General features: G+C 43.6%; 1 protein-coding gene across 1 annotated transcript; it reads right to left on the bottom strand.

Moving 5' to 3' along the window:
* Window positions 1–2,990: 2,990 nt before the first annotated feature.
* Window positions 2,991–16,129, bottom strand: LOC311225525 (synapse differentiation-inducing gene protein 1-like). Its single transcript, XM_084310844.1, has 4 exons — window positions 15,720–16,129; window positions 12,786–13,283; window positions 8,764–8,901; window positions 2,991–4,217 (listed from the first exon to the last, which is right to left on the bottom strand). Exons 2-4 carry the CDS (start codon window positions 13,206–13,208, stop codon window positions 4,059–4,061), a joined length of 720 nt encoding a protein of 239 aa, XP_084166970.1. The 5' UTR covers window positions 13,209–13,283; window positions 15,720–16,129; the 3' UTR covers window positions 2,991–4,058.
* Window positions 16,130–17,784: the final 1,655 nt, after the last annotated feature.

Genomic DNA, 17,784 nt, shown 5'->3' with positions numbered 1-17,784 from the left:
GATTTGTGGAACTCCCTCTGGTGTTGTGGTCGTGGAATTCACTGACCTTTGGGAAGTATTTCGACATCAGATTCAGATTACTTTATTCACCATATTGTTTGTACAAATGGAACGTGATTCGACATTTACAGTGCATGATTTTTTTCCACAAAATTTACATGGGTATCTTAGAGGTGTAGTGTATCTTGTAGACCAAGGCCCATTGCAAGTTGCTGTACTCTGTTGTCTACTCTAAGCCATCCTAGGTTGTCAAAGTGGGCAGGGGTGAGGTGGGTTCTAGGAGTCAGGTCAAGTAGTAGTCTGACCAGTTTGTTTTGTGATGTTTGTAGCCTTGTTTTTAGGGCCTTTGAGGTGCTTTGGTACCATGAGGTGCAAGCATATCGTAGTACCCTTGAATGAGTGCTCCTGTTAGAGTCTTCAAGGTATTCTTGTTTACCAGAGAGGAGATCCAGTACAAGAATCTTGTTCGTTGGTTGACTTTTTTTATTACATTGGTTGCCATTTTGTCACAGGAAAGATTTGCCTCTATGATGGAGGTTGGGATTCCTTTCCACAGAGCACAATGGCAGCCGTGTGAACATGGTCGTTGGAGCAACATCATCCTATTTCATAACTGAGGCTAATGTCCTGTGTGTTAATACATTGCACGGGGCTGATGTCTGCATATTACCATATGGATCTACATGATGCAACCCGCTGAGATGTCAAAGAACACAGCTGGGCATATGTTTAGTCTAATTAATCCATTGCCAGATTTGTCACTGGTGCTGCTGACCTAGAAAGTGTCCCTGGAATAATGAAATATAAATCTTTACTATTGCTTCTGCATAGAGAATAGTCTCTGAACAAACATCAAGCCAGTGTCTGCATCTACCGAATTAACTTTAATGCATTTGGCAAAATCAAAATAGCTTCTACCACAACTACATTACTACAACGAACGAAACAACCACAAGCCATTTCATGAATACAATTTCACACCAACATTGTTCACATTGTTCCTGAGTTGAAAATGTAATTGTTTCTGATATCAATAATTGATATGTCTCAGTAGGCCTGTCCCTTTTTCATAAGGTCTCTGAGAACATCTACTGTACTATATATACTATAAAAAAAAACATTTCTTGACATGGTGAATTAGGCCAACTCGAAATGAGCCACGCAAGCGCTAAAATTCACACCCTGATCTACAAAGGTCTGGGGGGAAATGTGTCTAAGGTGTCAGAAGTGTTCTTCACTCAGTAATATTTTAGATGATTTCATAACGGTTATACGGTTGGAATAGTGTGGGTAAAGCTGCCTCATTTCGTAGGAGGAGTGTAAGAATTTGCATGAAACTGTTGTCCAGGAATGGGTGACAGGTATTTAATCAAAGCCAGGATATGGAATCTGAGAATCGCCCGGCAGTCATATGAACAGTCAAGCATCATGGTTCTTATTAATGTAGCTCTCATCTCTAATGTCTTTTCCTCTTCACGCCCCCCCCCCCCCCCCCCCCCCAGTTCCTTATCCATTTCACTACACCACATTCATCATGATTCCCCCCCCCCCCCCCCCCAGAAATGCGTTTCCGCTTCAGTCTCCCGCGCACAAAGCCCATTCGTTTTCCCCTCCTTGTCATGTGCTCGGTACAGTATGAGAAGATAGGATGGGACTTTGTCAGCTAGGAGGGGGCGGGGGGACACTCACTAGTGATTTTGGTTAATTTTGGATAGGAGATTTATCTTTATGAATCACAGCAGGACAACAACAAAAAATATCTCTTTAGTAAACAGTCTAGATCCCCCCCCCCCACACACACACGTGCATTCACACACACACACACAAAGAAGATGAATTGGTGCAAATTCATTATTCGCAAAAGGTTTGGATTCATACTGCAGCCACTAGCAAAAGTAATATTTACATGGGGGCGGATTACTAATAAACTAACAGTTTTGTGCTACTGCTGGTCTGAGCTGTGGTTACCGGGAGCGGGCGTGGGCGGCTGAAGTTTTCTACCTATTGAGAGGAAGAAAACACATGCGGCAGGCAGCGCTGACTGCTCTCACTGTCAGAGTGAGCCCACTTCAGTGCCCCACACAGCTCCCATTGATGAGAGCAGCTCTTTCGCCCCCACTGGGCCAGTTTATACATTAGAGACTTGATGTGCATAGAGAAACAGACAAACACAGAGTATTGGGCTGTGTGAGCGACTCGCTCACTACCCATCAGCTCCATTTAGATTGCTGCAGTACTTTGTCAGCAGAACGGTGTACATTTCTGTTGACGTGGTTCCTCTGGCTCATTATTGTATTCATTGTTGTTTCTTAATTGTGCACCGTTGAGTCTGAGCTCGAAACACAATCATTTCATTGTCTGCAATGCCCCTGTATTGTGTATTTGACAAATAAAGAACTTGAACTTGAATGTACGGTCGGTGGTACGTCCTCCCTGTGAAGGACATACTCAAGGGTACGTCACGTGAGTATGTCTTCGGGGGGGAGACTCCGGCGTCTCTGAAAGCTAGTGTGCTCATTATATGGCGGGCGGGGAGGAGGAACGCAATGAGCTTGATGGGGGAGAATAAAGGGAGCCGGCCTCGTTTTGCCCCGACATGACATCCGTGACTTCGGAGACGACGATGAGGCTTTGTTCCTCACGGCTTTCAGTGTTCCCTGGCAGTTAAAGTCACCTCAAGGCTAGACAGTGACTGATGCCAAAGACTTAGAGAGAGAGAGAGAGAGAGAGAGAGAGAGAGAGAGAGAGAGAGAGAGAGAGAGCCAAGGAAGGCCTGCATCCTAATCCTAGCAAACAGTCAATATAACTCACAGAGGCCAACAATACAGTGTGACGGGCCTCTATGAGTGAACGATCAATGTTGTCTTTCTCCCCGCGTCTCTTGTCTCACGGAGAGAGAGGGATGAATGACGGGGAGGGAGACGGGAGAGAAGGCTCATGAGTCATGACTCATGCCAAATGTATTTTATTGACAAGATTTACAGCACACAATAAACACAAATTATGCCCTTCATCATGGCTCTGGAGTTTTATTGACACTCTCTTTCGATGATTGCCTTTGTTCTGGGTCCATTGACTGGTCGCTGTCACCGCTCCCTTCGGTTAATTTACTGACACTGGTTACATTTCCTGGATGGAGGTTCCCCCCCCCCCCTTTCTTTCACTTACACCATGTGTGTTTATGTTAGAACATAAACATCTGCACCACATCTGCAATGGTATTTACAGAGAACATACATTAGAGTGTGACGTTAAAGTGGTCAGCACCGTTGCCTCACAGCATGAAGGTCCTGGGTTCAAACCCTGGCAGGGGGCCTTTTCTGTGTGGAGACAGACACAGCATCACAACTGGAGCTGGTCCCCGGGGGGCACTGCTCCACTCCTGAAATAGGTACGCTGGGTCAAACGCAGAGGATGCATTTCTCCAAGGGGATTCATAAAAGTATACATTATCATCATTATCATTATATAAAATGACAAAGGAGGTGGGGAGTGGTGCAAAGTAGGTCGTTTTTGTATCTGGTGTTTTCATCGTCCGTTTTCTATCTTTATTCATTTATTCATTTATTTGTATCTAGCACATGTGTGGGAGACAGTCTCGGTCGGTTCTAACATTGTTTCTCCTCTAGCGTTCTTCTCTAATTGTGACAGAACACCTTGGTGGAATTAATCACACGCTCTCCCTGAAAATAAAGATTACAGTCCAGATCGATGTGCGAACGCAGTCCGAATCATATTCCATCCGTGGCACGTTCCTCGTATTCGTATCCTCTCGTCTGGCTCGCTGTCTTCACTTCCCCCAGGTGGCGGCTTTGCATCCCAGACATCCAGGCCACACAGCTCAGGTATAAAAGGAGGACATGTTTCAGAATGACTAAAGTGGGGGGAGGGGTGGGGTGGAGGGCGGGAAGGGGGGGGGGTGGGTCTCGATCCAATCACTCCCACTCTCTCTCTCTCTCTCTCTCTCTCTCTCTCTCTCTCTCTCTCTCTCTCTCTCTCTCTCTCTCATTCTAACCCTACCCCCCCCCCCACCCCCCACCAGCCCCCACGTCACGCTGCTATAAGTGACCCGGCTTTGACAGGTAGGCTATCAGGGCCACCACCACCCCCACATACATCCCTGTCCCAACGGTGACAGCGAGGGCGGCCAGAAAGAGCGCTCTTCTGGAGCTCATGGCCGCTCTGGAGAAGTCTCCCTTAGCGATGGCCTTGCCGGTCTGTAATTAAATAACAGAGAGAGAGGGGGGGGGGGGGGGGGGGTTACTCATCAGCATGGAGAGAGTGTGAGTAGGTGGTAAGCCATAGTTGAAAGACGAAAAACAAGAAAACACTCCCAGCGGTTGCCATTAGTTGCCATAGCAATTAGGTCATTATCCCCCTTTGACAGTGACAAATGTGTTGTTTACGTGGTTTGGATTCCTCCACAGACAAAAAGTGTGCCCCCTTAATCTATTTATCCCTTTGACACATTTATTATAGGCTCTTTCAATGAAATTGCCTCTGCGATTAGTTTAGGAAAATGATCCAGTGAGATAAATTCTGTTTTGAGAGCAGGGGGCGTCGACCCAAGGACGTGATATTAGACATACCAGAGGGACAGGTGTGTGGAAGAAGAGATCTTGTATCTCAATGGGATCTTCCTGGCTAAATAAAGGACAAATAAATAAATAAATAAATAAAGATAAATAGGGTTCAAATGGGCCTCATTCCCCAATGCCCATTTTAGAAAGTTCTCTTGATTTTAGTTCACCCTAATAGTGATTTTAGTAGCACCCTGCACCTGTTAAATATTGTAGGACCTTTGTGGGACTGCCCTTTTGTTACTTGAGCCCCTGCACCCGTGGCCGTGCACGGCCCTGCAAATGGAGAATAATCACAATAATAAGCGAGGAATCAACAGTGAATTCAACAACATTAATACAATTACAGTGCACCACTGTAATAAAATCTCAAACAAACGTATTCAAACAAAGTTGATGCAAAAGGGGTCCAAATTTGGGTCGAAAAAAATCCAGGGATACTATCTGATATAATATCTAACATAATACATGGTAACATTATACACGGTACATTATACACGGTACATTATACATGGTAAACATACATGGTAAACATACATGGTAACATCATACACGGTACATTATATATGGTAACATTGTACATGGTAAACATACATGGTAACATTATACACGGTACATTATACACGGTACATTATACATGGTAAACATGGTAAACATACATGGTAACATCATACACGGTACATTATATATGGTAACATTGTACATGGTAAACATACATGGTAATATTATACACGGTACATTATACACGGTACATTATACATGGTAAACATACATGGTAAACATACATGGTAATATTATACACGGTACATTATACACGGTACATTATACATGGTAAACATACATGGTAAACATACATGGTAACATCATACACGGTACATTATATATGGTAACATTGTACATGGTAAACATACATGGTAACATTATACATGGTAAACATACATGGTAACATACAGGGTAACATTATACACGGTACATTATACATGGTAACATTTATGTTGGGGCTAATGGACTGTAAAGCTGACAGGACCGTTCTTATTGGTTTGAGATGATTTTTGTTGTACCATACGTTGCTATGGGGTGCCCCATTTATTTTGATCCTCTTTTTGGTTAATACAACACTTTGAATTTAACACTGTTCCAGTACTCTCATTCTTTATAGCTGAACAGGTTTGTTTATTATTATCAAGCTTGTTACAATGTTGAAATGAAAAAGTATACTTTCAACAGTGTATGTACTGCATAGAGCCACTGGAATGGTACACTGTTTATGTGGTGTAATCAGTAGTATGTGAACACACACACGTAGCTCGTAAAGTCACTGAGGCGAGTCAGGTCCAGCTGTCTGACCTTGACCAGGGCGTCGGAGCTCCTACCTTCAGGCAGCAGATAGACCCAACACAGAGAACAAAAAGATACAATCTATTTGCTTTGTACAGCTAGTAGTAGGCTGCATTTGCATGATATTTACATCGAAGCAAATTCCATATTCAGCATTTTGCTCTGTCTTCCTTTGATGTGATCTTGTATTTTTATTGTATATAACCAGTGTTGACAGTGCCTACATTTGTCATCATTTTAAAATGCAAAGAATTGATCTCGACTACACCCTTGCATATTATGTATCTAGTATTTTGTATATTAAAAATGTATTTTCTTTATTTTATGCATTTGTTTACTATACAATACTTGGCTGAAATAAAAATGTCCCTGATGGGATAATAAAGTCTTCATTTCATGTGTTCTAAACACAGGGGTCACAGGATGACATTTTCTGACTTCAATATGGAGCCACCTGCCAAAAAAAGATAACACATGGACTAAAGGCTATACGTAAACACATTACACATTAGTTAGCACATCTCATTACTGTGATATTACACCTTAGTAAGCACATCTTATTGCTGTGATATTACACCTTAGTTAGCACATCGTATCGCTGTGATATTACACCTAAGTAAGCACATCTTATTGCTGTGATATTACACCTTAGTTAGCACATCGTATCGCTGTGATATTACACCTTAGTAAGCACAGCTTATTGCTGTGATATTACGTATTAGTAAGCACAGCTTATTGCTGTGATATTACGTATTAGTAAGCACATCTTATTGCTGTGATATTACACCTTGGTAAGCACAGCTTATCGCTGTGATATTACACCTTAGTAAGCACAGCTTATCGCTGTGATATTGCACCTTAGTAAGCACATCTTATTGCTGTGATATTACACCTTAGTTAGCACATCTTATTGCTGTGATATTACACCTTAGTAAGCACATCTTATTGCTGTGATATTACACCTTAGTAAGCACATCTTATTGCTGTGATATTACACCTTAGTAAGCACATCTTATTGCTGTGATATTACACCTTAGTAAGCACAGCTTATCGCTGTGATATTACGCCTTAGTAAGCACATCTTATTGCTGTGATATTACACCTTAGTAAGCACAGCTTATCGCTGTGATATTACGCCTTAGTAAGCACATCTTATTGCTGTGATATTACACCTTAGTTAGCACATCTTATTGCTGTGATATTACACCTTAGTTAGCACAGTTTATCGCTGTGATATTACACCTTAGTAAGCACATCTTATTGCTGTGATATTACACCTTAGTAAGCACATCTTATTGCTGTGATATTACACCTTAGTAAGCACAGCTTATCGCTGTGATATTACACCTTAGTAAGCACATCTTATTGCTGTGATATTACACCTTAGTAAGCACATCTTATTGCTGTGATATTACACCTTAGTTAGCACATCTTATTGCTGTGATATTACACCTTAGTAAGCACATCTTATTGCTGTGATATTACACCTAAGTAAGCACAGCTTATTGCTGTGATATTACGTATTAGTAAGCACAGCTTATCGCTGTGATATTACACCTTAGTAAGCACATCTTATTGCTGTGATATTACACCTTAGTTAGCACAGTTTATCGCTGTGATATTACACCTTAGTAAGCACATCTTATTGCTGTGATATTACACCTTAGTAAGCACAGCTTATCGCTGTGATATTACACCTTAGTAAGCACATCTTATTGCTGTGATATTACACCTTAGTAAGCACATCTTATTGCTGTGATATTACACCTTAGTAAGCACATCTTATTGCTGTGATATTACACCTTAGTTAGCACATCTTATTGCTGTGATATTACACCTTAGTAAGCACATCTTATTGCTGTGATATTACACCTTAGTTAGCGCATCTTATTGCTGTGATATTACACCTTAGTAAGCACATCTTATTGCTGTGATATTACACCTTAGTTAGCACATCTTATTGCTGTGATATTACACCTTAGTAAGCACATCTTATTGCTGTGATATTACACCTTAGTTAGCACATCGTATCGCTGTGATATTACACCTTAGTAAGCACATCTTATTGCTGTGATATTACGTATTAGTAAGCACAGCTTATTGCTGTGATATTACACCTTAGTTAGCACATCTCATTACTGTGATATTACACCTTAGTAAGCACAGCTTATCGCTGTGATATTACACCTTAGTTAGCACATCTCATTACTGTGATATTACACCTTAGCACAGCTTATTACTGTGATATTACACCTTAGTTAGCACATCTCATTACTGTGATATTACACCTTAGCACAGCTTATTACTGTGATATTACACCTTAGTTAGCACATCTCATTACTGTGATATTACACCTTAGCACAGCTTATTACTGTGATATTACACCTTAGTTAGCACATGTTATTACTGTGATATTGCACCTTAGTTAGCACATGTTATTACTGTGATATTACACCTTAGTTAGCACATGTTATTACTGTGATATTACACCTTAGTTAGCACATGTTATTACTGTGATATTACACCTTAGTTAGCACAGCTTATTACTGTGATATTACACCTTAGTTAGCACATCTTATTGCTGTGATATTACACCTTAGTTAGCACAGCTTTTCGCTGTGACATTACCTCACCTACAGTATAGCCATGTGCCCACTGGGCCTGAAAAACGGTTGAAGCAGCAGCAGAGTTTACGCAGTCAATCGTGTGAAACAAAACGCCGCAAGGTTGCAAGAGTGGAAGACGGGCCGCTGTGTGGCATTTGACGGAGTGCTTACCGACCTTGAATGGCGTTGCCATGCACGGGTAATTAGCGATATTGACACGGGTCCGTGGGTCCTTTTACCTTGTGCGAGTAGTAGAAGGCGGCGATGCCCAGGGGCCAGAAGCAGCAGAGCATTGAGAAGATAGCCAGGCCTAGGTGGTCCCGGGGGGGCAGTACGATGAAGTTGTCCTCACTCTCACTGTCGCTGGAGCTGTCGCTCTGGGTGGGGGTGGGGGTGGGGGGGGGGGGGGGGACCACAGAGGATAGTCAACAAGGTCAGACAGGGGTTGATTGGGGGGGGGGGGGGGGGGGGACCACAGAAGATAGTCAACAAGGTCAGACAGGGGTTGATTGGTCACTACGAAGGTATCACGGTGTGCTACGGAAGTACCTGGAAACGCCTCGTGTGAGACTGCGAGAGGAAGAGGGGTCGCAGTGTTGAACTTGACAACTAAACAAGTAAAAAGGTGTAGCAGAGGTCTGGTGTCCTTTGGATGCCTTACAGCGGGGCTGCTGCTTGACAGCTTGTGCCCCCCCCCCCATGCACACGCCTATCTCTCCTCTCACACCCGGGACACAATGTGCTCAGCCAGCCAGAGAGGATTTGGTACCTCTCTGTCAACACCCATGAGAAGCCTGACAGATAACATAGGATTAACAGATTGTTCCATCATCACGAGGTGACAGGGGAAACAGCAACAAGATTGTCATAAATAAATTGCCCCTACAGCATGCGATGGACCCCCCCCCCCCCCCACACACACACACACACACACGCACACGCGCACACACGCACACGCACACACACACACACACACACACACACACACACACACACACACACACACACGCACACACGCACACACACACACACACACACACACACTCCATCTCTCCCCTTTTCTCTCCTCTAGCTTGAGAGACCAGTCAGTGTTCAATGGTGCCTGTGTGATCTTCCCCCATACTGTGCCTTGATCCTCCATTCTAGCCCACAGGGACAGAAGGACTAATGACTTGTAAAGTCGGACGCTACTCTGGTTTATACAGGCAGTGTCAGAGATGGCAGAGCGAGGCTGGGTGACCTTTAAGAGTAGATGGGCTCACTTCCCCCCAGTTGTCCTAGACACAACAAGGAATGTTTGTTAAAATAAATGGCAGCCAAAGAGAGCAGCCTTCATTTGCTCGTCTTGTTACCCACAGGGATCAAACTGAACCGGGGGATTCAAGGAGGAAACTAAATAGGAATGGATGCTAAGGCCAAAAGTAAATAAGCAATTTACACAGAGAGGAAGGACATTGAGGGAGGGGGCAGAGCACAGCGAGGGAGCTCTCTGGCCAATTATGAGTCAGCATAGAGGGAAGCCGACATGGGAGGGAGGCTAATATCAAGGCTGCAAGTATCTCTGTATTTGGTTTATTATGAAACACAGTATATATACTGCTAGGGAATATAACCTAAATGACAGTACATGGTGCTTAAAATATCTACTGAAGACAGATTTTGACATTTATTATGAAAAACAATCAGAGATCATTTTGGCACAGGCTAATTCACCGCTCTAACCTGCGTTATACTACTCCAACCAATTCTGTCAGGAGGTAAAGAGGGCACAGCCTTTTACCAAGAATTATGGATTAAGGATTTATGACATAACTGTGTAATCACTTTAATCAACACTGTCAACCTGGACAAACGGGTGATCAGAGATATCAGGTCAGCAGCCGCGCGTAAGCACATCCTTTAATCATTTAAATGTTCAGTTTTGTATTGGTAGTATATAGAGAGGTAGACCGAAACAGTAGTAATATCCCTCCATCTGTGTGGGCTACAGCCCCGATAATTACACTGAGCGAATGGTGGATTCTATCCTACTGACAGCCTGCCTCGGAGAGAAGCCGGCCGCCAGCAGACAGGCTCCCAGTCTGGCCTAATAATTGATGGGACTCCTCCACAGGCACAGTGCTGGTAACTACCCTCTCTAACCCCTCTCAGAGGGGGCTCATTAAAGCCAGTGGGGGGGGTGGGGGGGGGGGGGGGGCGGGCTCAACCCAAGGGGCACACGGGGAGACAGACTGCCTTGGACTTTTGTCACCAGGGTGGCATTCCGCTGACATCATCCACCCAGACCCTAAACCTGAGTGGCATCTCAGGTCAGAACTCATCATCGACAATATCCTTCCTGCCCGTCACTGTCACACACCTGCTGACATACAGTAGTCTAGCAGAGGAGTTGGTGGCATGATGAAGGGAGTTGCTTTCAGCGGGAGATCTTCTGTACAAATCACCAGAGACGATGTAGCAGGAAATATCTGTTGGTGTCGTTTGTTTCTCTCTCAACTTGATTTTCAGTCTATATCTGCAGCAGTATACGTCCCCTAATGCGCAGCCTGGCAAATATTCTACCCACGTCTCAGAATCATAATAGACATAATCCATATACATACATGAAATTCACACCAATACATGGATAGATGCAAACAGATTCCCACTGTAAAACTCAAAGTTTAAATCAGATCTGTGAATTGAAATGGAATAACGTAGGCCCCTGGGATCACCTTCTGCAATCAGTGCAGTCCCTGCTTTATATGCTCAAAGGACTGCATTAGTTATGGCAGTAATATCGCTTTTCTGCCGCGCCTCTAGCCACCTGCTGGTCGTGACAGCAGTTGGAGTGATTGTAAGCCCAGTTAGAGATCTGTGCTTCTTCTCCCAGCCCGCAGAGTACTCTGCATTTCACAAACCTCTCTGCACGAAAATTTTATTTTTGCCACATCTGAAAAGATGTTGCTCTCTTCCAGTCACAGTTAAGTGCGGAGTGTTTAATATAACACCAGTGTTGGCACCTAAATCAGACATGAGCCTTTCCCCTCTATATGGTTTTGAAACAAAGAGTGAAAAATTAGGATGAATCATGCTGGCTGTCTATTAGGATGTGTGTGTGTGTGTGTGTGTGTGTGTGTGTGTGTGTGTGTGTGTGTGTGTGTGTGTGTGTGTGTGTGTGTGTGTGTGTGTGTGTGTGTGTGTGTGTGTGTGTGTGTGTGTGTGTGTGTGTGTGTGTGTGTGTGTGTGTGTGTGTGTGTGTGTTTGGGGGGAGGGGGGTAAATTAAGTAATGAGCATCGCTGAGCATCATGACTCAATTCTGTTGAAAGATGATAGTTTAGTAATAAACGTTGTGGAAATAACCTGCATTTGGAATAACCTTAATGTGCTAATTGCCCTGTCGATATTTCTTAATGGCTCCCACTTGCACTAAGTACCTCTTTAACACTAGCACAGCCGACAAGGGGTCAAATGACCCCTAGGCATTTTCAATAAATGTATCCTCGTCACTCGGTCGAGCTCCAGCTCTGTCACTCAATGACTATTCCTAAAAGTACCCGTTTTATCTGGCACGGTTTCTGAAATTTCTAAATGACTTCAGGAAAATGTAATTAGAACGTTATTCCACATAAATTATGGGCCATTGGAACAGACGAAAGTCACAGCACTTTGCGAGCGTCTAGCACAGGGGTGGCCAACCCGTGGCTCGCGAGCCGCATGTGGCTCTTTGCCCGTCAATGTGTGGCTCTTCTATCAAAAAATAAATAATTATATATATATATATTTATATATATTAAAAAAAAATTATGTCACTCAAACCTACATTTCATTGTGGTAAACCTCAGAGGTAATTATATAGTTTACACTGTTTATTTTTTTCATATTTCTCATATAAGCTGTCGGGTCGTCTGACCCGTTCCTGGCGGAAATTAGTGGCATTTTCGCCATGGCTGTGCTAGTGTTAAAGGACACAATTTACATTTACTTTGTCCATATAGAAAATAACATATTGTATTAATAATAATAATAATAATAAATAATAATCTAGCCCTAAAATTATAAATAATAATAATATAATATAATAATAATATTTTTGAAGTTGCACATTGGGGTTTGATTGTGTGTACTGCCTGTACTGTAGGTAGCAACCATACAACAAGTGTATCCTGTGGGAGATACAAGGTTTTCAGCCAACAGCAGTGATACGCACCTCCTCTCAACTACTAAGTACTGCATGGACCGATACAGAACAGACTCTCGGCTCTTTGCATGACCTCTCACCTCGTATTCATGACCCTGATCCTCCTCCACGTCGTGGGACACCGTTTGGATGTTTGCATCCTTCTCTCCCACTATATTGTCCTGGGGGTCCTCTGTGGACACTCCATCCAGCACAGTGTCCTTGCTCTCTGTGAAGGTCGTCTCTAAGCTCTCGCTTTTAGAGTCCTTGCTCTGGAGACTGACGTCGTCCTTGTACAGGATGATGTTTGGTCCGTAGAAGGCCTCCACCGCCAGGTGCAGGGAGGTGGCGTCCAGGAACTGCTGGGTCTTGGCCTTGCCATTGGTCCCTGTGTAGAAGTAGCCAATTAGGTTGTCCTGGTAGGGGCTGGGGTAATCACACTGGTAGCCCTGGTAGTCGTTGCGGACCACGTGTCTGCCGGTCTTATCCAGGAGAGGGTTCTGGAGCTCACTCAGGCTCTCCATGGTGGAGGCTGGGCAGGTAGACACGTCTGGCAGCTCAGAGTAGACAGACCCCGAATAGATACTGCAATCTGGGAGCTGGAAGGACACGTGAGAAGGAAATCAATATCATCTAGGTGTAGTGCTGCAATTATGTGAACCAATCTGGTCCAGAGAAGTCAGTCAGCGGAGATTTCATACCATCTAATGGAATGACTCAAGCGCCACAGATTCAATGTCAGGAGCATCCAGTCCCCATATCAGTATTCCTCTCACAGCACTCACCCGACTCACCCTCCAAATGGCCATCTGCTGTACCAGTATATATCCAACTGTTGCACATCTTCTTTACATCCCTGGGTTAATTCAAACATGAGGGAGAAAAACCCATCTTGACCATATCCAGACTGCCTCTATAGAAAACAAATGAAAGCCTGGCAGATGTTGCTGCATTGTGCCATGCATACTTAGCCCCTATACGAGCCAGCTTGTGTGGTATCACTGGAGTACTATGTTTGTAAATGTGGGGAAAGCCTAGAAGCAGTCAGAGATAAGATTCAGTCCTGTTGACTGTGAGCTCGTAAAAAAAAAGAAAAACGGGCGTCAAGGTTTTTAAAGCCACATTTGTGGAGAGGTAAGCGAGTACTGTACTGTATCATTTTCTCAGGCAAGTGAATTTGCAGAAGAATAAGTTGTCAACAGGATCACAGGGGTCAGGAGGCCAACAGGAGGATCTTGTTGAAACATCAAATTAATCTTGTATCCCTTTGCCTGCTCAGCAAGGAGCCACGGAGTCCCTTCACGTTATAAAACAGTTCACATTCTGCATTTCAGGTGATCGAAACATCATATCAGCAGGATAAAATAAGTGGGTGGCAGCACATTAGGTCAGAATCTTCGGTGTTGAAGGTATCGGTGGTGGTGAGTCACTCTGGATGAGTGATTCAACTTAAGATATATTTTTACACAGACACAAAGAAGTGAGGCGTCTAGGGCTTCAGTTGTGAGGATGAAGAGGTGTAGAACATCAAGCAAAACAAGGGCATAATGGTAATATGTCAATCAAGCCTCCAGCCTTTTAGATTGGGAAGATTGATTTATAGGAGCCGTTCTGCCAGTCTCCTAATCAAACGAATGGTCACAGAGACTTGATCTGTAAGTCCTTGAGCAGCAGGCTACTCTGTGTAGCTGGGTGAATATAGTCTTGTGCCTTTCGCTGCATATAACTGTAGCCTGAAACCTACAAAAGACACTGGTAAGGGTCAAGTACAGCGCCAATTATGCACGTTTTTTGTCATGTGCTCTCTATTCTTCCATGCTTTTTGAGCATGTGCTGCTTTCTAGATGAGAGGGAATTCCATTTACACAGTTCATTAGACAACAAAAGCCACATCTCCTGTCCACGAATAATTCATCAAACACAGTGAGATATGCAGTTTATACTTATGTGCATATGTGAGACTGCATGATTATTAATAATTGTGAGATCTCCCCTCACTCACACACATGCGCGCGCTATTTCACACGGACACACACACACACACACACACACACACACACACACACACACACACACACACACACACACACACACACACACACACACACACACACACACACACACACACACACACACACACACACACACACACACACACACACACACACACACACACACACACACACACACACACACACACAGCAGTCTCTGAGGGTCATTAAGGACCCAGTACACCCACACACCAGCCTGCTCTTCTGCTGCCCTTATAGGCAGGAGGTACAAGACTGTCATAGTTCGCCTCGCACCAGCAGACTCAGGAACAGCTTTTCCCCTCAGGCCATAAGACTGCTAAATAAATAACATGCACGCAAACATATATACATACACAAACACACACACTCACACTCACTCACTCACTCACTCACTCACTCACTCACTCACTCACTCACTCACTCACTCACTCACTCACTCACTCACTCACTCACTCACTCACGCACTCACTCACAATCCAACCTGTGCAATATTCATTGCCTTGAATCTATATATTTGCTTTAAATGCATATATCTTTCAAAAGTATATATATTTATAATTAAAAAAAAATAGTCTTATATTTTGCTCTTATATTTTACATGTATTTTTATATTAACTATTTACTGTTTGTCTTTACTGTAATGAAGCCTCCTGGGGTATTTCACACGATTGGATTGGACTGACAATAAACATCTTCAGCACACACACACACACACACACACACACACACACACACACACACACACACACACACACACACACACAACAAGCAACCTTTTCCAGATATCACATTTAGGATACAAATTATTTCTAAGTGGTAGCCTAATGTAAATTAAATGCTTGTGTTTTTTTCTCCCACTTATTCTTAAAAACTAAATTATCACATCCAATGACATTTCTATGAACCCCGATTTGGCTCTTCAAGGCTGGCATGCATGATGTGAATATCCCATAATAGCTTGAATGTAAATAGTCATAATGCAACTGAGATGAACAATCTTACCTGTAGCCTAGAAAACCCTGCCGCTTCCACAGCATTCCCCGGGGCTTGCAGTTGAGTCGATGGAGATACACGGATCCACCTTTCTAGCTTACATCATTTAGGGAAACTGACAGCGCAACGAGGACCAATATTTGGACCAATATTTAGTATCCCTTAAGAATAGACCGACCGCGCTGTATTCCGCCTGGCATGGCACTGCGGCGTGCAGGAGTAGGAGTCGGAGAGGTAGATTTTACGCACAATCACACGAGCTTAGCCTTCAAACAAGTCCGGGAAAGGCTGAACATTGGGTTTAACAAGTGATATGTCTGCGAAACCGAGCGCCGACCTTAGATTTGTACCGCTCCAAAGCACAACGGTAGCCTAGCTACGTCGCTTGGGCGTCTTCATCCATCCGAATGTCCAATGTGGTCGTCTCGGTTTTACGCCCCACTGTGTGTGGGCTTTTGCGTCATCGGATAACCAGCAACACTTTAAAATAGGTTGGGCACTGAAGAACAAATGGCATCTTTAACTGACCATGTATACGCTACTATTCCCCAACTTGGGAGGTTACTATTTCCGTTTCGTTTGAAAACACTCAAATGTTTAGCCTACTGCATCATTAGGCGTATTACCTTGCTTGTAAACAACTTGAAAGCAACTCCAATGACTATTGCAAGCCTAATTAGTGATCATGCAATTGTGCCTTAAATGCACCGATTCCTTTTACCCACGTGTACACCACACCGCTGTTTTTTAGCTGCTCGTTTATAGAAAAAGTGCCACTTTTCCAAATATCCAAGGGGCAGACTTACCTATTGATTATTAAAAGGTGCACCATATCGGCTTCAAATAGCTCATGAAGTGACCACTATTAAATGCACTGCACATTTACATTTGATTAATGTTTCAGACACACCTCATATATTTATCATGAGCCTGCCAATTTGGTTGTGTTTTTTTTTCTTATCTGGTATGCTGCTTTAATTTTCCTTCAATTTATCACTGTAAACATTTACATAACATTAATATAGATGTAATTTGCATGCACAGTGAAAGGCAGACAGTGATACATTTCACATGTGAGAGTAAATAAAGCCTATGGGTATTTGACTCCACTCAAGAATATTAATGTGATAACTGTGTATATTTGCTGGAAGGGATCCTATAGCTTTGCATAATGTAAGTACACACTGTAAAGCCCATCATGGGGGGATATACAGTATATAATGGTCACAGACGCAGTGTTTTAAGTGTGGCAGTGTGGGCTGCCAGTGAAAATAGGGCAGATTTCTTATAGGGAGTATTCTGTTCTACGCCCTGATAAAAGTGGTCACAGTGTTAATAATGTTTGAGCCCTGCTGCCTCTGTCAGTTCCTCTGGAAGATGCATTAATGTGCTGATGGAGACTTTATGAGGGAAACATGTGGCTGCATTTATAAGACTGGGGGCCTCAGGAGCTGTGTGTGTCACCTTGTGTTGAAACCGACAGGGCAACGTGGCAGAACTACCCTCCCTTCTCTGACAGACACCCCTCCCACGGCAGGAGAGTATATTAGAGACAGGGGGTGGGGTGGAGAGGGTGATGGACAGCACCTTGAGCAGTTCGTCCTATCGACCCCTCCTCCCTCTCTCTTTCTCTCTCCCTCTACTTGCCCCTGGAACGGCAGAATTTGGCAGAATTTGGATCGTTGGCAAAAATTAAGTGGGGATATCCATAATCAGGGTGAAATACAGGAAATCATAATGTGAATTTTGAGGGTTCTAGGGGGGGGGGGGGGGGGGGTCATAGGCCCATGAGTCCCCCTAAAATAAACAATAATCAATAGTCTATCTAGTACTGGGTCATTCATGATTGTCTTTAACAGTACAATATTTGGTATAATTCGTACAGTGCAGGAAACCTATAGTGACCAGGGCCATAGCCAGGACCTTTGAAATACTGAGGTCATGAGTCATATAGGCCCTGTAGAGGGGTTGGGGGCGCCTGTACGTTAATGCCAAGCAAGCAGTGCAAAAATGCTTCCGCATTCGTCACCGCACTAGCAAGCGCCCTTCTTTTCAGACAAATGCTACCGTGCGT

The sequence above is a fragment of the Notolepis coatsorum genome (genome assembly GCF_963971535.1).
Source record: "Notolepis coatsorum genome assembly, chromosome: 3".
Taxonomy (NCBI): domain Eukaryota; kingdom Metazoa; phylum Chordata; class Actinopteri; order Aulopiformes; family Paralepididae; genus Notolepis; species Notolepis coatsorum.
Note: the sequence above shows the minus strand (reverse complement) of the source record. Positions and strands in the feature narration are given on the sequence as shown.